Here is a 23,906-nt window from a genome sequence, read left to right as displayed (position 1 = left end):
TCATTTTTTTCATTGAAAACAAAGGAGCAGCATTATTGGTAGAAGCAAGAAATGGTGATCCTGATGCACAACATATATTCTGATGACACCATCTAAAACTGGTAAATTTTGAGTGTGTGAACTCTCATGAATGAAATATATACTTCACTATAGTACATCTTAAAATTCTATATTTCTTCTTTTAAATGAGAAATATTAATATTATTAGTATTATTAGTTTTTATACAGAGGATGGGGATTGAAGATTTAATCCTATCTTATCATTTCACTCCAAATTCTACAATTAGGATGAGAATGACTTAAAACTTATTTTTATATGTGGATCTCCGGGTAGCTTGATCCATATTGTCCAACAATAAGTCTATCTACCTATGTCTATGTCTGTGTCGAGTTTTAATTAAATTTAAATTTTGAATAAGTATGTTTACCACGGGTAAATTTATATACAAATCAAACATGTGATCAACTTTTTTTTTTTTTTTGGGTTGATCATAGGTTTCTTCCACGTAAAGTAACTATATTTGAGACATGTGTACGATAGTAAATTTGGGAACCTCTATTAACAAAGATTCATAATTTAGTTTATTACTTTGTCAGAGTTTAATCTCCATTTTCTTAGATCCAACTCTATATATAAACACTTATATTTTCAAAAAATAAAACTTGCGCTCATAAAATATGTAAGTGTGTTGTGTGTTTTGATTGGTTGGAAGACACTATTAGTACTATTTTCACATTATAACATGTGAAAAGGGCACGGTTTGCGGGCCAGAAGGTGTTCACACGTGGTGTACAATTATTTGATGACTTTGAGAAATTTGACCAATTATCGTTATATATATAGAGAAAGAGAAAATATAATATGAATTGTGTTTCACCAAAAAAAAAAAAAATATAATATGAATTAGGTGCCGGATTACCATATCTAACATATACTATGAGAGAATGACTCCGCACAATGAAAAGAAAGAAAAAAAAGTCAAGATATAAAGTGTCTAAAAGTTTATTTTCATCAATTAAATAGAGGTGGTTTCGAGTCAATTTTTAATCTTAAATCATTCATCTAAATCACATGTTTTATCTCATTTTATTTAATAAGTGATTTTTATATCTATTTAGTTTTTTCTATTGTTATTTTGTTGTCTTAATGCGACATTGTTTTGTTCGTATTCTTTGTACAACGTTTTTTTAGTTTCGGTGTAGTTCAGATTTTTGTTCAATTCAAATTTTCATATCATCTTCAATCAAGTTCAGGTTTAATCAATGAGTTTGTCATCGTCAACGTTGCAGATTCGAAGACATGACTATTCCGGATACTTGAATATATTCATATTTATCTACTTATGTACTTTGTCATTTTATATTATTAACATAGATATTGTGATTTTGTTTGCAGATTTATTCTTGTTTTAGCGAATTTATATTATATCAATGCATTCTATCATTTTGAATGAATGATATCGTTTATTTTTAGTAAAAATAATAATACATAGTTCAATCACATAAATTTAATGTGATTGGATAATTTAATTAGTTTGAATTAAGGTTTCAAATAGCTAGTCGAGTCAAAATATTAATTAGGGTTTAAACTGCGGTGAAGAAGAATGTATTACTATACTAAGAAGAATTAATTAAATTGGAACAATACAACTGATATAGTATCATTTGAAGAAGCTAAATTAGTCCATCCAAATTGACACTAACGAGAATCGAACTCGAGATCTCGAGGAGGAGCACACTCCCTCCCAGATTCCAAGCCAATACCACTAGGCCAACTCAAGTGGGTTTCATTTTTCGTTCAATGAGTGCAATGACTGAATTGAATCCCAATTACGAAAATGTTATAGACTAATTTAAGTATAACTTTTTGTCAATAACTTAATTGGATGGTAAGGAAATTGTGAAGGACGAGCTTAATCTTCATTCTTTATTTTAAAAGCCATTAAGAGATTTAGGGGAGCAGAGGGAGATTGAGAAGATGATGAGGATCTCAGCCACTTATCATTTGGCTGTTTGTGATCAGAGCACATTATAATATTCTAAATTAATAATAATTTTTTTCCATTAACAATATGATAATCAAATCATAAAATCATTCGAAAATCCTAGAGAATATGCTTGTATTCATCATATATTAATATAACATGAATATAACTGGTGACTGGTGTTGTAGTTGTACTACACATTTTTTAAACATTAGTTTTATTATATTATTTTGTAAGATTCATCTTATCACTAAAGAGGATATGATTGCTATAAAAAATTTAAGGAGCAAGATGCACATCATTTAATAGAACTCACCTAAAATTGACATAATAATAAAAATTATATATAAGAAGTGTGTTGGGAGTACTTCCTTATGATTATTTTATGGGTAAAATTTAACTGTTACCCTTTATTTTAATTTTGTTATGAATAAATGAAAATATGATGTGGATGTCCATTGTCCCTAGACCTTATATATTCCTTAACTATTATGACTAAATGACTTTATTGATATTTCTCATGGCTCTTCATGTAATTGTAAGTTACAACTTTTGTATCCTATAAATAGGACCTACATTGCCATGTAAAGACAGACTTGTGAGAGAATAGCACAAAGCTTTCATCATCTTCTTCCTCTTCTTCTTTGATCTTGTTCTTTATGTTTATTTTATAACAAATTTGTAGTTGTTTTTAGATTGTTGGGTGAGATGTAGATATTATTATTTTTATATCTCTTGAGTGAGAGAGTCACTACTAAAAAAACAGTGTTTTCAGACGGAATTTTCGGACGGATACGATTTTGTCTGAATTTTTCGGACGGATTTGGGACAGTTTTAACGGAGCTGAATTTTCGTCCCAAATCCGTCCCAAAATCGTGTGAAATTTTCATGACAAGTTCAAACAAAGTTTTTTCCCACGAATTTCGCACGAATTTCTTTTAAAAAAACAAATCCGTCCCAAAACCGTGTGAAACATTAAGACGGATTTCAGACGGCCCGTGTTGATAAATTCTTTTCATATCCAGCTATTGTGTTAAAGCTTTCCATCGCGTGTTCTCTCTTCAATCCCTAAAAAATTTATTCCAAATTTGTACCGCTCTCTCTCCCTCCTTTGATAAATCATTTTCTCAGTTTCACTCCCCCTCTTCAGGTTTTGCTTCAAATTTTGCATCTTCATCTTCATATTTCCGCTATTCATCTTCAGGTTGGAAGTGATTTTGGCTCTTCTTCTTCAGATTGGGGAAAGCCTCTCTTCAGATTTTGGCTCTTCCAAAGTCAATTTCGGCTCTATCTCTTCAGATTCTTAGTTTTTTCATTCAAGGTATTGTTTTACTTATTAGGGTTAGTGATATGGTGATTTGGGGGAATTTGGATGTATGTTGATTAAATTGTGGTCATTTGTTCATTTATGTTATGAATTTTTTTATATCATATTGAACTGATGTTAGTATGATAAATGGGCTGATTTGTGGTGTTTTGGGTTTTTCCTTTTTAATTTTATAATTTTGTTTTGAAATTTGTTATTTGTTGCTAATTATTGATGACTGTTAGATTAATTTGTTGTTGGGTTTTTCCTATGAAGACATAGAACGGTATACTGGATTTTGGTGTTACTTTTACTAATTATATAAAAGGTCTTGTTTGAATACGTTGTAACATTATAATGAGCTGGGAATAATAATAGGGTTTGAATTGCAAACTGCAGGATGTAGTTTGTGACAGTGCTAGTTAATTACAGAAAAGAAATATGAGGTTGATCCAAAATTTGAAACCATTGCAGGTTTAGATTTAGTCCATTCGATTTGTCTTATAGTTAAGAGTGAGCCAACCCTGTGTCTTTAAACTATAGAGTTAGATGTACAACTTTCTGGTAGGAAACTATGTATGCCAAAAACAAAACGTTAGTTTGCCTCTTTGACAAAACCTCATGTTTTTTTTTCTTGTTCGATCACATTAGCATGCTTTGTAATCTAATTAGGTACACTGGTTTTTGGTGTTGCAGGTATTAATTTGTTGTTGTTTTCTCTTGCACGGTATACCATTGATTCTCTACAAAACATATATATAAAAGTGAGGCCAACAATGGTCTTTTTAGTAGTGTCACTTTGACATGTTGATCATTCTTAAGATGAGATTAGAGAATTAGTCTTTGCAAACTTGATCCATCAATCTTTAGCGATTGATTCATATTGAAATAAGCTTTTATAGTGCACTTTGTGATTCTATCTACTTTTTTTTATTTTTTATTATGATGACTTTTTTGGTGAGCTTTCTCTGCTCAAATTGAAATTTTATAGTCATCGTTCATAAGTTGTATTTGACTTAGTTATCATTCATTCTTTTATGCTTCTTATGTGTTTGTTTTTTGTTTCAGATCTAGCAGAATCTCTACTTGACATGTTCGATTTGAAACCTCAAATCAATGAATTCAAGTTTTCTCAAGTTAGTACTAAGGATAAATTGTCGGATATTAGTTGACTAGGTAAGCACTAATAAAAGTGTTAGATATCAATTAACATGCTTGTATGTAAACCTGAGTCCAAAATATGGGATAACAAATGCTCGTTGCCCCCGCCATAGAATATTATTCGATAGTTTTGGTAATTTAGAGGGTTCAAGCTAGAAAAGTGGCAGATCCAATTCTCACATTTTACGCATACCATGCATGTCAAACTTAGATGATGTAAGGTGCACAATTTCAAATCAAACATAGATGTTGTTCTGGTTTTTTTGGTTCAGATATCTGTCATCAATTTTCTCCTTTGGTATGCTCAATTTCTTCTGGTTTTGTGCAGGTTTATTTTCGCTGGTTTAGGAGTTATTTTGCTGGTTATGAGTCTGATTTTGCAGACATTAATCCTTTTTTTTTCTCAACTGCTATGATGGTTATGCAACTGTTAGTATTGTGTTTGTACCTGTCTTTGAGCTTGTTAATTTGGGTCGAGTTTTGTTGTTTAGTAGAGTTTTAATAAATTGAGTGGTTATAGATAAGTCTCATGATAGTTACCATGGTTTTTCTGAGGGTTTATTCCTTTTTGCTCTTTCATTTGTTTTTGATAATTTTCTGATCATGTTAATTTTTATGTAGGAGTACTAAAGATTAAGTCTTGACGTCGTTTTGGTAACTGATGATGCAACTGAGCTTGATTCGCTCCTATGGATGCAAGAGGATGATCATCTAATGCTGGGGAATGTTTTATTTTATTTATTATTAAAATTTCTATTAGCTAATATGAATGTTGAGTTTTCTTTTAAAAGGAAATGTTAAAATGTATTAAGTGCATTTTGTGATACTCTTATTATGTTTTTACTGAAATGAATATTGAGTTGTTGAGTTGTATTAGTACATTGTGATACTCTTGTTATATTTTTACTGAAATGACTTGACTTTTAGTAGTACATTTTATGAGATTGATTATATTTTCACTCTGATAATTATTTTTATTGAATATTGGTTTTAGAAATATATTTTTTTTAAATATTTGGTTAATTCCGTCCGAAATTCGTAGGAAGTTTTAATAACTTAATTCCGTCCGAAATCCGTTGGAAATTTCTACTTAATTCCGTCCGAAAATCGTCCGAAGTTTAACGCAATATACCACAAACTTAGATTTCAGATTTAGTGTGAAAACCGTCCGAAATCCATCTGAAATATTTTTGGGACGGAATTCTAATTTGCGACGCGGCTTTTTCAGATGACGCCCTATCTGTCCGAACCCCGTCTGTAAACATGATTTCGTCCAAATTCCGTGGGAAACGTCCGCAAATTCCGTCCCTAATCCGTCCGAAATTCTGTCCCAAAATAGCTTTTTTTTAGTAGTGAGTATCATAGGTGATATATATGTTTTGTTTAAAAAACAAAGAGAGCGCAGTATATTCAAAACTAGTGATTTTAATTAGGTTGACACCAAAAACAGAACCAATTGCTTTTAGCACCCCTAAAATATTATAAAAATTAAAATTAAAATACAAAGCAATTAGAGGGACCAAAATAAAATCTGGACAAATTCATTGCAAGCTTATTTGGTGAATACATATCAATATCTTTCCATTGATATCATATAAGCAGGAGATATCAAACCACGTAATTTCTTGTTTACTCCTCTATTTATTTCTTTGTACTTATGAGTAAATCATATAATTTCAATTTGCCATTTCTACCACAACATATTTACTGTTTTTTTTTATCATGACATTTATACGAAGTTTCCACCGCCGTTTAGCAATTATTAATCTCCATCGAGGAACTTGTAGAGCACACAGTGTGGGTTCTCCTCTCCTACCTCGATTTTTTTTCCATCAACATAAGTTAAGAATCGAACCATTAACCACATGTTTAAGGGACTCAAGTCTCTTAACACTTGACCCAATCTATTGATGGTATGTTCAGTGAATTTATCGGTTATAACTGTTTACACTTGTTGCATTAATAAATTTATTTATAAAATAATATTAACTTGAAACTCTAATTAATTTATAAACCAATCATTGATAAGCTTATGTCAAGGTGTTTGGATAAATGCATCACCAAATAGTACCTGCCCCTGCCCAATCTAATTAACTAGACTCTAGTCAAATTGTAAACATAAGAGACTAGGAGACCCATCTCCCTTATAAATATGGCCTTAACTTTGATCAAATGAACATAATATCCATATATGCACGAAAAGGCTTAAATGTAGAAGATATGTTTAGGGACTTGAGTCGCAGGAGAGATGACACCTTCTGTTACTAATGACATGATTTCATGTCAATTTCAACAGGAGTTGTTATCTTTCTTCGACTGAAGTCCATTTACATGCTAATTTATTTCATCAAGAGGTAGCTAATTAAGAACCTCTAACATTTTACTTCCTTCTATTTTTTATTCACATGCAGACTTTAGAGGAGACATAGATTAGCAACTAGCACTACAGCTTAATTTATCTGTTGTTTTGTTTGTGGTAAGTACATTACTAGCTACTTATGTTGTGTATGAAGCCTAAATGCCATGGATCGTCATATTGGATGTTGAACAGCCACACAGGTGAATTAAATCTTCATTCAAAATCATAAGAGATTAAGTATATGCATTTCTTCACTTATATTTAGTCCATCATCCACTTTTTTATCTGGTGAAGTTTCTAATTTGCATTTGACATAATAACCACTTGGTGCTCAAGGTTATATTGAAATAGAGCATATTATATTAGAATTATCACTTGATGTTTCAACTTTGGGGAGCTTTGTTTTCTTAAAAAAGAATTGTCACTTTATACAATTAACCTTTTAACTTTTGCTTTTATGTTAATTAAGGGTTTGAAGTCTCATATACTCGTTGTTACATATATTTCATGGTTTGCTGTTTTAAAAAATCAAATCAAATCAAATCAATAATGTATGTTTTTGAATTTTTATATATGAGAAGTCAACATGTCAAATTCCCGCCAAAGTTTAACAATTTTTTTTTTGGTAATATATGATTTAGAAATTGTAACAAAAAAAATATGATTTCACAAAAACATTCTTGAAACTTTATAAAGATGAATTAATACTGGCAATGGACAATATACAATTGTCTCTTAAGCCATAAGAGATTTGAACTCGGTCTTTTGAAATTAAATACAAAGTCAAACTTTTAACGTATCTCTTAGCTTAAGCCATTCAATAAGAAGCTGTCTCATTTCGTTGTGTTCATCGAAATGGATCAACAAGTGGAACTTTCAATATTATAATAATAAATTAATCAATGTAAGCTGCTTGTAAGTTTCTTGAAAGGGAAATGGTGGTGTTAAATTAAATCATCAACATAGAAATCTTTGCATCATCAATCTTCTATTTTCCTACTTCCAAATTCTGGCAACTTCATAGCAATTCCTGCATGTGGTTAAAGTCACTTTTGGCTGCAAGACCAAGACTAAAATCGATCTATATATACATATGAAACATGTTTGAAGGAAGCAAGTAATAAATCAATTGAGAATCAATTGAGAAAACAATAAGAGGTTGTTTTGAGGGTATCCTGCCGCACGAGATGACACCAAACTATGGTACATATATGATATGAATATAATCATATAGTGGTGTCATATATTGTTTTTTTATATTATTATATAAGATTCATTTTTTTTTTTGGAGAGATTTTATATAAGATTCATTGTTATCACTAAAGAGGATATGATTCCTATAAAATAGTGTAAGGAGCGAGATGCACATAATTTAATATAGAACTCCCCTAAAGTTGACATAATAATAAAAATTATATATAAGAAGTGTGTTGAGTAGAGAGTACTTGCTTATGATTATTTTATGGGTAAAATTTAACTGTTATCCTTTATCTTAATTTGTAGTTGTTTATAGATTGTTGTGTGAGATGTAGGTATTATTGTTTTTATACCTCGAGTGAGAATATCATAATCATAAGGTGATATACATTTTTAAAAAAATCAAAGAGAGTGCAATATATCATTGTTCAAACTTCAAACTACTGATTTTAATTGAGTTGACACCAAAAACAGAATCAATTGCTTGCTACAGCTCCCCAAAATATCATAAAAATTAAAATAAAAATACAAAGGAATTAGACGGGCCAAAATAAAGTCTGGACAAACTCATTGTAAGCTTATTTAGTGAATACATTTCGATATATTTCCATTGATATAAGCATGAGATAACAAACCACGTAATTTCTTGTGTACTCCTCTTTTATTTCTTCGATATATTTCCATTGATATAAGCATGAGATAACAAACCACGTAATTTCTTGTGTACTCCTCTTTTATTTCTTGTACTTATGGGTAAATCATATAATTTGTGAACGTCAACCATACCATTTTTTTTTGTCAAGTAGTGTAGTGGTTAGAGCTCACACTCTTTTATTTCTTGTACTTATGGGTAAATCATATAATTTGTGAACGTCAACCATACCATTTTTTTTTTGTCAAGTAGTGTAGTGGTTAGAGCTCACACAATTTAATTGTGGAGAAGTGGGGTGTCCGGGGTTCGAACCTTGTCCCTGGATATAATATGCAATATCCCTGCCAATTGAGCTAAGCTCGGGGATTTTACTACACCATATTTACTGCATCATTAATAGGTCAATTTTTTTTTTACAAAATTAATAAATGGTCAATTAAGCAAACTTTTTTAATGTTTTGTAACATGCGTGATGTTTTTTTAAGAAGTTAAAATGAAATATGTTAAACTAAGAGGAGATCCTTGTTGGAACAAAATGTGTTTAACAATGAACCTTAAAGAGTTTTGATGATAACAAGGTATTAAAAATTGTAAATTGGACTAGCTAATATTTGTTCAAGTGTACATGACCATAATTAAAAAGTTACATCATCATTGGTTCTGAATGAGCAAATAAAGAGCAAAGGAAACAACAAAATTTGAAGTTTGGACGCTCCTGAAGGCAACTTGCTACTGAAGAGAAAAAACGCTCCTGAAGTTAAGTCGCTTCTGAAGTAAGAATAGTGCTCCTGAAGAATAGTGCTCCTGAAGACAAGAGGTCCAGAAGTCATATCATCAGAAGCTGTTTCATCAGAAGCTGCAGAAGCTGCCTCATCAGAAGCCATTTCACCAGAAGCTGAATATCAACTGGATTTGCAAAGATTCAAGGATTAAAGAATCATCACTGCAAAAGCTGTCTATTGGATTCAAAAACACAACAAAGGATTAGTGGAATTTTGCAACGGTCATTTCAAAAGTGTTTGAAGGCATGTGCTTGCAATTTGGACGAAAGCGTTGACATTTGTACGAATTGTACAACCACGTTCTCCACTACTCTGTTTTGTGTCCACGCTACAAGACAAGAAAACAGCTCCAGAATACGGCTTCGCCTGCATAGATGTTCCTTTGGATAAGGAATGGATTTCAAATTAGTTCTTCATAGGACAACAACCAAATCAGGCAAAAGATCAAAGGTGAAAGATCAAGCTTCAACAACGACTCTTTGGTGTGCTGGCAATTTCACAACGTCTCTTTCACACCTCTATATAAAGGAGTGAAGACCTAGAGTTTTGGTAATGCTGAACAAACGACTCACAACATTATTACAAGTGCCAAACCTCTGCTGAAATTGTTCTGCATTCACTTAGAATTTCTGTGTCTCAAGTCATATCTTAGAAATTCTTAAGTTCATTGAGTCTGTATCTGATTTGTATTGTGAGCACCTCTGATTGTATATCAAGTGTTCAACCTTAAACAATTTTCTGTGTAATTTTGTTTAGTTAGAAGTCTCTTGCAGTTGTGCTTGAGCAGGAAGTCTCTTGATTGTGTTCTTGAGCAAAGGAAGTCTCTTGCTTGTGTGCTTGAGCAAAGGAAGTCTCTTGCTTGTGTGCTTGAGCAATTGTAATCAGATATTACTCTTAGTGAAATCTCCTTGGAAGTGCAAGGGGGACTGGACTACTTCCGGATTGTGGAAGGAACCAGTATAATTGCTTTGTGTCGTTCTTCTTCTCTCTCTCTGTTTTATTCCGCTGCATTTAGATTCTGATTATCACTTCAGAAGTTGTCTCACTTAGCTTCTGATCAGTGTGTTCAGTTTTTAGGAGAAACGAAGAATTTTTCAAAACACAATTCAACCCCCCCCCCCCCCCCCCCTCTTGTGTTTTTCTTACGTTCAATCCTAACATGCACAACTAGTGCAAAGATGGGGTCTAAAAGAATATCAAGTTATGTTATAAATCATATACCTACACACACACAAAAAAAACAACAAAACCCTAGCTATAACCCAGCACGAGCAAAAGTTAGGAAACAAAGTTCAAGCACTGACAATGATTTATCCACCCATGATAAAAATCAAAAGTTAAGTGTTTGTGTTTAGCTTTCAACCATCAAAATTATAGATCGTTTCACTTTAATAAATTAAAAAACAAAGAGAAGATTTACAATATTGTCTTCAAAATGTATGAAAACTCTTATTGTAATGAGTTTTGATTATCATTATTCTCGTATTAATAAATTTACTTATAAAATAATATTAACTTGAAACTCTAGTTTAATTTGTAAAATAATCACTAATATGCTTATGTCAAGGTGTTTAATTTGTAAAATAATCACTAATATGCTTATGTCAAGGTGTTTGGGTATATGCATCACCAAATAGTACCTACCCTTGTCCACCTAATTAACTAGACTCAAGTCAAACTGTAAGCACAAGAGACTATCTCCCTTATAAGTATGGCCTTAACTTCTTTGAGCAAAGGAACATAATATGCATATATGCACCAAAACTTTTATATGTTAAAGAAATATTTAGGGACTTCGGTCGCAAGAGAGATGATACCTTCTGTTACAAATTGCGTATTTGTATAACCAATTTCAACCGGAGTTGTTACCTTTCTTCGACTGAAGTCCATATACATCCGAATTTGTTTCATGAAGAGGTAATTAATTAAGAACATCTTACATTTAAATTCCTTCTATTTTTTCTTCACATGCAGACTTTGGGGGAGACATTGATTAGCAACTAGCACTACAGTTTAATTCATCTATTGTTTTGTTTGCGTTAAGTACATTACTAATATTAGAGGTTTTTAAATATCTTTTATTTTCATGAGCTAAAAAGTTATTAGTTAGAGTATGAAATATGACCTTTTTATAGAGATCAAAGATTAAACAGAGGAATTACTATAATTAAGTCATGACAATGGTTTAAGATTATTGACTTATTTTTTATAGAGATTAAGCAACGATATCAACATTATAAATGTTAAATTTGTCCAAAAAAAAACATTATGTATGTTAAAAAAAATCATTAACCTTTTTTTATTTATCGAAATTAACTTAGGTGACTTGGATTTCTGAGGCGACCAATGAAAACTTAAATTCATGTTAATATACTTCATGAAATACAAGTCTATGGGTTTTCTCACTTTCTCTATTTATTGGGATATAGGTCAAGTTTATCACCTAAATTCTTGTTAATTTTCTTTCTTTCACCATTATTTGAGGTATAAATGTATAATTGAACACTTGATAAATAAAAGTGTAAATTGAACAAGCTTATTCCCATGTCAAGAATGTAGTTTATTATTTGATCAATATTATTTTTTGTTTTGTACACGAAGTGGCAAACACCGCCTATAATTGTGATGTTCTGATACTAAGTTTCTGATCTAACATTATCGACGTTGATAGATGAGCTAAGTCTCATGGACTCTTGTTTAATGCTTTATAAGATATCAATTTATATAGTTTTGATGTGATTTTGTTTCTAAATGTGGATAATTAAGGAGGAAAACTCATATAACTATTGAATCCATTAAAGTGGAAAACTCATATAGGTCCCGTTTTAAATAAAATAGCTGGCCAATTTGACTTCTTGTAAATGATTAATTATACTATTCATCTCAGTTTCTGAAGTCATTAGTTGATTGATTTTCTCAAAAGGATTGCCCCTATAATTTTAGGTTTTGGTATTGACACTATTATAGGGACTTCACATATAGTTATAACATTCATTTAACACTTATTTTTACGCACTCACTACAAGAAATTTAGCATTTTGCGACACTTACTCTGCGACCCTTATCTTCAAACTGTCGCAAAGTACACTTTTGCGACATTTATTGCGACCTTTAAGCTCAACAGCCGCAGGTTTTAAGCCTAAAATTTTCAACACCTTCACAATTTCACAAAAATTCTTTTTCCCCAAATATTTTTGTTACTCCCGCTCTCACAATATCATTCTCCCTCCCACAACTCTATAACCCTAAAATCCAATTTTATTCCTCAATCTCACTTTGTCTCAATCTGAAACCTAAATCTCCTTCAATCTCAATATGGCTCACCCTCAATCTCACATCCATCCTCAATCTCACTCTCCCCCCTTTTCCATTCCTCGCCGCCGCAAAAATGGGTCGTGTCATCCGTGATCAACGTAAGGGAGCAGGTTCCGTTTTCCAATCCCACATCCACCACCGAAAGGTCCTCGCCCGTTTCCGTTCCCTCGACTTCGGCGAACGCAACAGCTACCTCAAAGGTGTCGTCACCGATGTCATCCACGATCCAGGTCGCGGTGCACCTCTTGCTAAGGTCACTTTCCGTCATCCCTTCCGGTACCTTTTGTTTATTGTAAGAGAGGGAGGAGGGAGTATATGGAAGATCGTTATACAGCTGGGGTTAATCTTCGAGGTGAAAACAATTTGGTAAGAATATATAATATTGATTTGGATGGTTTTGATGTTGATATGATTTTGTCAATTGGGTTTGTTGAAAGTTTCAGACTTGATTTCTTAATTGCTCTGGTCTTATTGGATCTAATTGTTTGCAGAATTTCAATATTTTGTTTTTTTGGTCTGATTTGGTAGCTGCATATGGAAAATTTGAGATTAATTTATGTAGTTGAAAAAGTCAATTTTAAGCTGCTAGGATTTTTTGAGTTGTTGCTTTTGAAGTTAAAAAGTTTGTCTTAGTGATTAGGCATTAGTTAAATTTGAATTGTGTAGATAGTTGAAACAAATTAGAAACATATGATCAATGTTTAATTGAGATTTGATGAATATGCTTGCTTGCTTGTTGTGGCTGATGACTTGGACTTATATCAGATGTGATTGTGTAAAATCTAACTTGTACAGGTTTATTTTGTGATAATTGCAGGCTTTTTTTGGTGTATTTGATGGCCATGGAGGTGCAAAAGCCGCTGAATTTGCGGCGAATAACCTAGAAAAGAACATCTTGGACGAGGTGATCATGAGTGATGAAGATGATGTTGAGGAGGCAGTGAAGCGCGGTTACCTCAATACCGATTCTGAGTTCATGAAAAAAGATCTGCATGGTGGTTCTTGTTGTGTAACAACATTCATTAGGAATGGTAACTTAGTTGTGTCTTAACGCTGGTGATTGCCGTGCTGTTATTAGTAGAGGAGGTGTTGCTGAGGCACTAACATCTGATCACCGACCTTCAAGGGAAGACGAAAAGGACAGAATTGAGACCCTGGTAAATTTTCTTACCATTTGTGTATTTGATTCTCTTTAATTTATGTTTCTTTGAAACCTTGTGTTTTGAGTTTGGTTCTTAATCTTATGCTTGAAATTTGTCTTGTAGGGTGGTTATGTTGATTTATGTCGCCGTGTTTGGAGGATTCAAGGATCTCTTGCTGTATCAAGAGGAATCGGAGATCGACACTTGAAACAATGGGTGACAGCAGAGCCTGAGACTAAAGTTATTAGAATTGAACCTGAACATGACTTGTTCATATTAGCTTCAGATGGATTATGGGATAAGGTAAGACTTATGAAATTCATTGCGATCAACCTATATGTGTATTTGGCGTTTGTCAAACATGACTTTGATTGAAATGTTTATCTAATGTCAAACTCGTGCCAATCCAAACGCACACTCAAATCATGTTTGACAAAGATAAAATCAATTATGATGATTTTCACTGTGTAAATAAACACACTTTCCTTTTGATATCGAACGATTAACTGATCAAGGTTCTTTTTCTCATTCCAGGTTAGTAATATACTTCCGTCATCCCTTCCGTTAAACAAAAGGAGCTTTTCGTTGCTGCTGAGGGTTTGTATACCGGTCAGTTTATTTAAAGCGGTAAAAAAGCTTCCCTTGTTGTTGGTAATGTTTTACCTATTAGATCTATTCCTGAAGGTGCTGTGATTTGTAATGTTGAGGGTCATGTAGGCGACCGTGGTGTTTTTGTAGAGCTTCTGGTGATTATGCTATTGTTAACAAAAATGTACCAGGCATACATGGTTCTCAATGACATTGATGCTGCAGTTGAAAGCTTTAAGAAGGCACTGACCTTGGAGCCAAATGATGGTTAGTTATTATCAACATACTATTTTGGATCAAACCTTTGTGGTGTACTTTTCTGTGCTATAAGTGATTACATTACATTACATTATTTATTAGTCATAACTAAGAGTCGGTTTTCTTGACATACATGGACAAAAGAATAATAAACTTTTTAATGATGCAAGCTGAAAGTTAATGTCCAAATGATGTAATCTAAAAATTGGTTATTTAAGAACTAAAAAATTCATGCACTTGTATATGGCCATTTACACCGAACCTTATAACATTTTGTTGCAATGTTTAGCTGGAATAAAAAAGGAACTAGCTGCGGTCAGGAAGAAGGTGAGTGCATCTTTGAAACGAGCATTGAAGCATTATGTATCCTTCTCTGGAGTTTAATTTGTTATGTTTGTTGCAGATATCTGATAGGACTGATCTAGAGAAAAAGCATATAGTGAGATGTTTCAATAGGATAGCACAAAGGTTAGTCTCATAATTAATATATGGTCAGGCGCACGTAAATTACCATGAAACAATATAATGTGACGACATTACATGAGGCTTCTTTGTTCTTTTCAGGTTTATGTTGAACAATCATATCATTGCAACATACATATACAAAAAGGTAAAAGGTTTGGGTTTGAAGAATGAACCCATTGTTACTAAAAGTATTTAGATGATGAGTAATGGTAAAAAAAAAAGAAGAAGTTAATGTGTTTGGGTTTGTTTAAGTATGGTTGTGTGATGTTGGTGTTTTTTGTAGGAAGACAATAGAGATGGAAATTATGTGGATAATTGTTTTGTTTTGAATGTTTGTTCTTCAATTGTGTATGGTGAAACAACAGAACTGGAAGGAGATGCTAATGATGAGCAGATAAAGATTGCTTATAGACGTTTGGCGAAATTTTATCATCCAGATGGTATGTGTCTTAATCTTAGCTACTTGCTTTTATTTTTAGTGTGTCATTAAGTTATGAACCGTTGTGATGACCTCATTCTATATGTGAATTTGATCATATATTGATCATATCTAGCAGAAATATATTATTTTTTTCATTTAAGATGAAGCTAATCAAAATGCAACTACTTAACAGTTATCATATTGTATTTAAAATGTTTTGAATGTTAGTATACTAGAACTTGTAACATGTTTGTTTTTCTCCATAAGCATGTTCGTTCTACAAAGTAGTTTTCGCTTGCAAAGTGTTTCTCCAACTATCAACCATACAACTTAGTGTCTGATTGGAAAGAACAATTTTCACGGTGGTTACTGTGCAGTTATCAACAAGTTAACTCGTTAGTAAAAAAATTTTTAGATAACTCTTGGAGCTTCGGAATCATTGTGTGTTCATTACGATCTTACTGTGTTTGCAGACATACCATTTGTTGTTTCTGATACGTTTCTTCTGTGCTATATTTTTTTTATTAAAAATTAATATAAACTCTCAATATGTAATAATCTCCTTCTACTTTACTCTTCAAGTCTCAGATCTGTTTCGTCACTTCATTTTTCATCTGGAAAAAGAGATAATCCAAACATAATGAAAAATCGTAAGTATTTTCTTCTTTATCCCTCTTGTTTTTCCTACTATTACTTCGTCAATGTGAGTCAGTCATCATTATGTAAATTCATGTCTTTGAATTTGATAATCTTCATAAGTAGTGGCGCCATAGCAGAGCAATGTTGTTGAGTAGCAGCGCTATTGCGTAGCAGAATTTTATGAAATTGCGATTGTTCTGTGAAAAGCTATATAGTATGAAATGTTGGCAAAAATACGGCTAGAGTGGTACTATAGCTCTATTGTGTAGCGGAATTTGAACCAATCTGCGATTGACAATATTGATCTGGAGTAACTTTTTAATTCTTAATATGAATCGTGATAATGCTGTCAAATTTCTGATCTGAAAACAACATCCTTTCCCTGTGTTTCTTTGTTTATTTGAATGTCTGCACAAAACACTGTCAACATTATATTTGCCAAATATACATGTGCACACTCACATAACCATTCTCTATAACAAGTTACGTTGCCTTCATCAATTGCTAGAATAATGTTTTAAATGTTTCAGATGTATCAACCTACTGAAGAAGTGAAGCAAGAAGATGTTGTTCTTGTTACCGAGTCAAAGGAAGATTTGATGAAAGAGTATGAAAGGGCCGCACTGATTCTTGATAAAGCTAAGCTGGTTAGTAGTTTACTCTTCAAAGCCTTTCAAGCCTGTTTGATTGAAACCATTTCTATGGTCCTTTTTTGGGAATTATTTTCTAGTTAAATGATTGCTTCATATTTATTGCCATTTGTTGAGGAATTTGCCAAAGACCCAAGATGGCTTTAATGAAGGTATTTATATTATTATAGAGAATAAGAATATTATAAAAGCATACATTAGTTCAACTAAACATATTATACAAGACTCCAAAGAGAATTAATCTTATTGCCAATTTAGATATCTAGTAAGGAGTTAAGAAGGAAAGGTAGTGATTTATTTGTTTCACATCGAATGCAATTAAGTGGTTTTGTGAATAAATAGCTAATGGTTATTCCGTAGTGGTTATTTTTGACATCTTTATCAGAAACTAATTATAGTTTAATTGCGCGATAAGTTAGAATCATGACTTGTGTGACATTATTGCTAATTTTTGTTAATTGGTGTCTTATATAATCTTTGACTTATTTTTAGGTGGAAGACTTGGAATCACCAAACAGAGCGTAACATTCTTTGGAGTCTATTCATCTCTAGTTGATCAAAACAACTTCCTCGCCAAATATCATCTACATAATTGGTTAAATTTTCATGTTATGAACTCAAGAAACCTTATTGTATCACTTGTTTGTATTTTATATGAATGTAAAATTCATATTTTAGTTTATGAATTTGTTCATATTTTTATTATGAATTATTTTAGTTTTATATATTTTTTATTAGTAAATAGTTCTATTAAAAATTCAGGAAAAAACTGATTTTTTTTTTTAAATTAACTCAACATCTGCGACCCTTGCAAACTGTCGCAATGTTTTTTTTATAAATAAATTTTATGCATCTGCGACCCTTCCCCAACTGTCGCAAGTCCCTTGAAATCCATTTGAATCTCCTCATTTGCAACCCTTAGCAACTGTCGCAGTGCCTTTTGCGGCAGTTGGTGCGGCTGTTCTATGAAGGGTCGCAAAAGACACTTGCGACCCCAACATCCGTGACTGTTGGGGAAGGGTCGCAATTGTACATCTGCGACCCTTCTAACAGTCGCAATCTGCCATTTTAAAGGTCGCAAAATGCAGTTTTTCTTGTAGTGACTCTTTTATAAAAGATGAAAAAGGAGTAGGATTTGTATGTTTATTTTTGAACGCCAAAAATTGTTCTATACAACGATGCTACTAAAAGCTAAAAGCGCAACGAAGCAAAACCAAGAAGCGCTCAACCAAGCCTCGCTAATGAGACAGAAAAAAACGCAGCAAAACTAAACGGTGTATGCAGAACACACACCGTGCAAAAACGACCAAATAAAAATTGCAGCAACACAACACCCTCGTCAGATGACTAAGACTGAGCACGGCCCAATGACAACCAGATAACTAATACCCCGCAGAGCAGAACCGGACCTACTGAAAGTACCATCGGCTACTGACTATGCAGAGAAGAAAACAGAAACACCCACTGCTAATACCCCAAAACACAAGCAACCAATACAAAAAACATACTAACGTATACGTCCAAATCCTATACAGATCAAAGGATTCACAATCCATTGATTAGTTGACTAAACAAACCCACTTCTACGACCATCTCCGACTCAAATCCTTCTTTAGAAAAAATCATGACGTTTCCAGCTTTCCATACTACCCAAACATTTGAAAACCAAATCACGCGATTTTGGAGTCTCGCTCCAAACTACTGAAAAAATTGAACAGTTGAAAAAAAATTCAACATATATTTTCAATTCTGCTAAACTGAGTTGTGAAAAGCTATATATATGATATATGTAATATGTTTAGTCTAGTGTTGTCAAATAACTGCTATAACAGTGCTATAGTGTTGTAGAATTTGAACAAATCGACATTAGTACGAAATATTTAAAGACCTATTTTGTTACAAAAATGAACTATCAGAGTATTTAATCATGTACTAGGAATTTGTATTCAAATAATATCACTCCATTATGAGATAATTTACGCTCATTACAGTTCTACTAGCATCACTGTTGATGATTATCCCTACTTACAAAAAATTGAGTGATCACACAAGCTAGGATCACAACACCAATCAGAGATTCAAACCACCTCAAACCTCAAAGGTAACCTGTCAACTAACTGATACCAAGAAAAACGCAATAGAACAGCACCAATACACAAATCTAAGAAACTGAAAAACTGCCGAAAGAGTACACCAGAGATTGACAGACTAGTTGAAACAACACCCTGGAATCATACTAGATTCACCAGCCCTAAAAAAGCTATCATTTATTGTTTCAATCATACCGCACCCACCCAAACAAAGAACGTAGGAGTTCAAATAAACGCCTCTTTTGCTAAGATTATCCTTAGAATGAAGCTTATTAAGGAAAAGCCGACATTGTAGAGGGAATTAATGGATTCCACACATCTTAGGCCAACTCTACTTCTTCCAACTCTACTTCACTTAATAGATTGTAGGCTTCATCCCCCGACTTCCAAACAATCTTCCTCTCCCTCCACTCTGGCAACCCCCAAAACCAAACTGCTACAGACATCCACCATCTCCCTCCTCCCATTGAAACAACTTTTGTCTCCATCTCCAATTTACCAACTTTACACCCTCTTCTTCCACTATCATATCGACAGCACATTTAACTTTATCAAGCCATAGATCAAAAAGTTTGCTTTTTTAAGTAAAATGGAGAGTGAGAGCATAAATGTAGGGATATATGGTAAAAAAAATTAATGTCCTGCTTTTTTGGTTGTGAGTTGGAAGACACTTGTCGTAAGTTCACAAGATCAAACGTGAGTTATGTACTAAATCAATTTGTCGTGGAAACTTTTAATAATTTTAAGTGATTGTTGTTTCAAAATCGATTCAAGGTTGGAGTTAGTATGGGTTACATCCAAAGAAAAGCCCTTCAAGATTTTATTGATGTGATCCAGTAATCAATTTACCATTTACTCAAGTATTGCTCTCTCTTATTTTATCGATGTTCCTATTCTTTTTCAATCATTTAAACTAATTTTTGTTAATTGTTGATTCACACTCAAAAGTAATTTTGATATAAATTATCCAAACAACTTGAATAATGAAAAAACACTTTTCAATTAAGGTATTAAAACATAAATCATATTACATTCAACTCACTTCTTCATCTAAATCAATTGTACAAAATCAATTCATTCAAAAACAATTACATGCACCCCTAGATTTTGCCATGAACACTATCAGACCCATTTTGTTCAACAACAATACAACATGATCAAGTTGCTCTTTTATTTAGCAGAACACCTATTTATAGGAAATTACAATTTCGATCTAATACAACACACAAAAATAATGAAACCATTGAAACAAACAACGTAAATTGGTGATAATAACAATAACAATAATTATGAACTCAACAATGAGAGAAATCACTAGGAGGCTTGTACAACTTGCATGACAGAACAAACTGATTGAAGTAAAGTGAGAACAAGTAGTACAATTCCAGCAAAGGAAGCAGCAGCTTGCCAAGGAGTCTTGCCATAATCACGCCTGAGAGTAGCCTTCAACTTATTCCAAGGATTATTACAAAAAGCAATTAAGTCTTCGGAAAGAATAGAAAAATGAGAACTGATATTAGAATATACAACATTTTTGCAAATACCATTAAACCTGTTAGCCACAGAATCACTACTTTCTCCAAGCATATTATCCAGTATTTCCCTCTGAACAAGTATATCCACATCGGTACCAGAATTTATAATGTAATCCAAAACAACAACATAATCAGAAATATATGACTCATAAGGGTAATGACACTGCTCCAAAGCAACCATATTCCGAAATAAAGTTTCTATCCCACCCATAACTTTTAATTGAGGAATTTCAAGAACTCCTCCCGAAAACCTCAAGTCAAGTAAACACTTACTTTTAGTGTTCACTTTAAACTTAACTCCAGCTTCTAACAACTCAGTTGCACTCGGTAGATGTTTTATCCATTCTATGACTCTACTCGGCCGACTTTGAATAGGATGTTGCAAATGAAATATCCTAATCAGATCAGTGAAGTGCCATATACTAGTAATATCACCATTATCAAAAGACAAATTTGATTTATTGTAATAACCAAAATACTTAATAACGAGTACAAGAAAATGAGGGATCTCTAAGTTAGGAACACTGGCATTTGTAGAACTAAATGAAAGATTGTAAATTTTTTCAATAACGAAAAAGGGAAGCTGATTTTCAAGTAACAATAAATCTTCTATTATATCATTAGCTAACCAAGGTTTAAAGAGAATATCACCATAAGCTTCTCTCCAAAAAAGTTGAATTATAAAAGCGGAATCGATTAAGATTAACTGAACAAGTTCATCATGAGAAAATGGTAAGGTTTCAGAATAACAGCGTTTGAAATCAGGTAAGATAGAATCTATGTAGCTGACGAAGGTGTTTAAACTTGTGTCGGTTCGTTGGAGAAAAGCTTTGAAGTGAATGAGTTTCTGACTTTCCATGTTTTGGAGCTTGGGGTGACCGTGGTGAAAGGGGCCAATGGAAACGACACTGGGTGTGTATGCGTCTTCGTTGAATTTGCGAATATTAGAAGGGACCTTGTAGATGCAACAGTCATCGGTTGGAGGTGGCTCTGCGCTGTCGAGCATCGCATTGATATCCACCAAGCAGGAGAGTGACATCTTGAGAGTCAGCAAGAAAATGAAAAGCTTGGTCGCTGGAATTAAGTTTCAAGTCTTCTGACACTCCCTCTTATCCTTATTATATGAAGATGAAGATTTTCAAAAAGGTATAACTCATGTTATACCTTGCTTCCGATTGGTTATTACTTTTGCATTGGAATGAATATTTTACGTTGGCGGTAAGTAAAAGAATTGGCTAATTCTTCGCTTTCATTGCATAAGTTTTTACTTTAAAGGTATACCAATTTATTTTGAACAAGCATCAAAACTATATATTACTTACAGAATTAACTAATTCATATTCTACCTTACAAAATTTATGCAGTTCCCGTTTGTTTTGGATATAGTCATTGATAAAATAATTTTTGTCTTTTAAAAAAAATTGTGTTTCACTATAAAAAAAAAAAAAAAAAAGGTGACCGTGGTTTCATGTTGAAAATAGGTGTTTTTAATATAAGAGAGATCCTTTCAGAAAAAATAAGAGAGAAAAAAAAACAATTTTTAAGAAAACTACTCCTTCCATTTTAAAATGTGTCGTTTTTGCTAAAAAGAAATTCAAAATGAATTCAGTTTTCAATCCAATAATAAATTTTTATTTTCAATTGTACCCTTTAATTAATACTATATACACTACTTCCAAAGTATTATTTTTTCTTTAATGAAAAACAAATCAATAGTTGATTAGAATAATTTGGTAAAATAACATCTCTCTTTCTTTTAATTAATGCATTTCTTAATATGTTTGTAAAAATCGTAAACGACATTCATTTTGAAACGGATGAATTAATATTTACAATTAATGATTGCACTCACTCCGTCGCTTAATATAAGCTCATTTGACTAATATAATGTGTCAAAGTTGTATGTGAATTTTACTAATTTGTCCTTTATTTGTATGTCTATTACTTAATTTGACTTTTTCGGATTCCAATGCAAGTTAGTAGTAGTAATAATTAAGGGTATGTTTAAAAAATAATAACAAATGCACCTAGTATATGTATAGAGACATATAAGAACTAGATTTTTTTAAAAGGGGTTTATAATTAGGGACGGAGGGAGTTATAAGGATAAGAGGGAAAAGAGAGCTGGTTTTTTTTTTTTTTTTGACAAAAGAGAGCTGGTTTTTTTGTTTTTCTATTTACTCGATCTATCCCAAATTATATTTCAAAGAATTTCATATGTATTAGGAAATACAATTACGTTTGTATAGAAAAGAGTAATTATAAATTACTTATTAATAGGAAAAGAGAAAAATTGATTTTTTGCTAAAAAAAAAGGGAAAGAATGAATGATGTCTAGAGAAAAAAAAGGTGAAAAAGGTTTGAGAGAATTAGATTAAAATGATGGAATGAGTGTTTTGAAAGAAAAGTGGAAAAGAGAGTTGGTTTCTTGATGCGAGAAATTGATGACATGCTATCATTACGTAATTTTTAAGACTTATTTTGACAATTTGATAGAGTTCTCAAGCAACTATAAGGGTCCAGAAGTGTTAAAACAGCAAGAAAACATCAAAAGCTTGAAGGCATTCATCGCGGCGCGTTTACTCACATCGTGACGCGATTTTGGCAAACAGAGAGACATGATTTTCAGCTATTCACATCGTGACGCGATGGATTGTTAGCGTGACGTGATTAAGAAGAAGGATCCAGAATGACTCGAGGTTTTTAAGCCATTGTGACACGATTGGAATAGGCGTGGCGCGATTGGACACTCAGGAAAATATTTCCTATTTAAACAGAAGTCAGTCTAAGAAACAAGGGTTACGATTTTGGGGAACAAAAGTGCGATTTTGAGACTTGAAGACTGCTTGAAGGGCGATTTCCTCCTCCTTTACTCAGTTCATGTATGTTTTAATTATTTCATTGATTATGCTATTTGTAAACTCAATTATGAGTAGCTAAATCTCTCAGAGATTAGGTCAGAGATGAATCTATGTAACCCTAATTGATCTATGTTGCTGTGAAACTCTATTACTTATTAATGATATTCTAGTTTTTATTCAATTCAATTGTTCTTAATGCTTTTTATATCCTGATCAAATATAAATATGACTTTGTGAGAACGAATGACTACTGACCATAGCTTTCGACTTAGACTTAATTGAATTGTTCTAATAAACATGGTTAGTCTAGGAATGGATAATCGTTTGTTAGTGATATTAGGTTAACGTGCTTAAACCTTTGATGATTATTAGACCACCTAAGGAATTATGGACTGTAGTTTGAGAAGAGGGTCCTAACTCAAGGGATTGATTAGGGGTAATTTGTTAACTATCGTGAAACTAGAGAATCATTCGTAATAATAGGTGCAGTATACCAATTA

At 32.5% G+C, this 23,906-nt stretch overlaps 1 protein-coding gene, 1 long non-coding RNA gene and 1 pseudogene across 3 annotated transcripts; 2 read left to right on the top strand and 1 right to left on the bottom strand.

The window, feature by feature from the left end:
• Positions 1–2,577: 2,577 nt before the first annotated feature.
• LOC146912325 (uncharacterized) lies at positions 2,578–5,386 on the top strand. The gene is made up of 3 exons (XR_015016416.1): positions 2,578–3,306; positions 4,360–4,467; positions 5,074–5,386. It is a non-coding gene; the product is annotated as an uncharacterized LOC146912325 (long non-coding RNA).
• Positions 5,387–12,454: 7,068 nt separating this feature from the next.
• Positions 12,455–17,602, top strand: LOC146912324 (putative protein phosphatase 2C 25; annotated as a pseudogene). The gene is made up of 11 exons (XR_015016415.1): positions 12,455–13,123; positions 13,575–13,914; positions 14,023–14,202; positions 14,434–14,526; positions 14,679–14,754; positions 15,035–15,072; positions 15,149–15,213; positions 15,310–15,355; positions 15,494–15,650; positions 16,801–16,917; positions 17,413–17,602. The product of XR_015016415.1 is annotated as a putative protein phosphatase 2C 25 (transcript).
• Positions 17,603–20,164: 2,562 nt separating this feature from the next.
• On the bottom strand, positions 20,165–21,657 carry LOC146912323 (UPF0481 protein At3g47200-like). Its single transcript, XM_085720409.1, has one exon. The coding sequence runs from the start codon at positions 21,582–21,584 to the stop codon at positions 20,325–20,327; it is 1,260 nt and encodes a 419-aa protein (XP_085576535.1). The 5' UTR covers positions 21,585–21,657; the 3' UTR covers positions 20,165–20,324.
• Positions 21,658–23,906: the final 2,249 nt, after the last annotated feature.

This window comes from Medicago sativa, chromosome 6, assembly GCF_051527215.1.
Source record: "Medicago sativa cultivar Bolivia chromosome 6, Bolivia_mono, whole genome shotgun sequence".
NCBI classification, from domain to species: domain Eukaryota; kingdom Viridiplantae; phylum Streptophyta; class Magnoliopsida; order Fabales; family Fabaceae; genus Medicago; species Medicago sativa.
The sequence above is the reverse complement of the archived record's forward strand: the minus strand, read 5'-3'. Positions and strand labels throughout refer to the sequence as shown.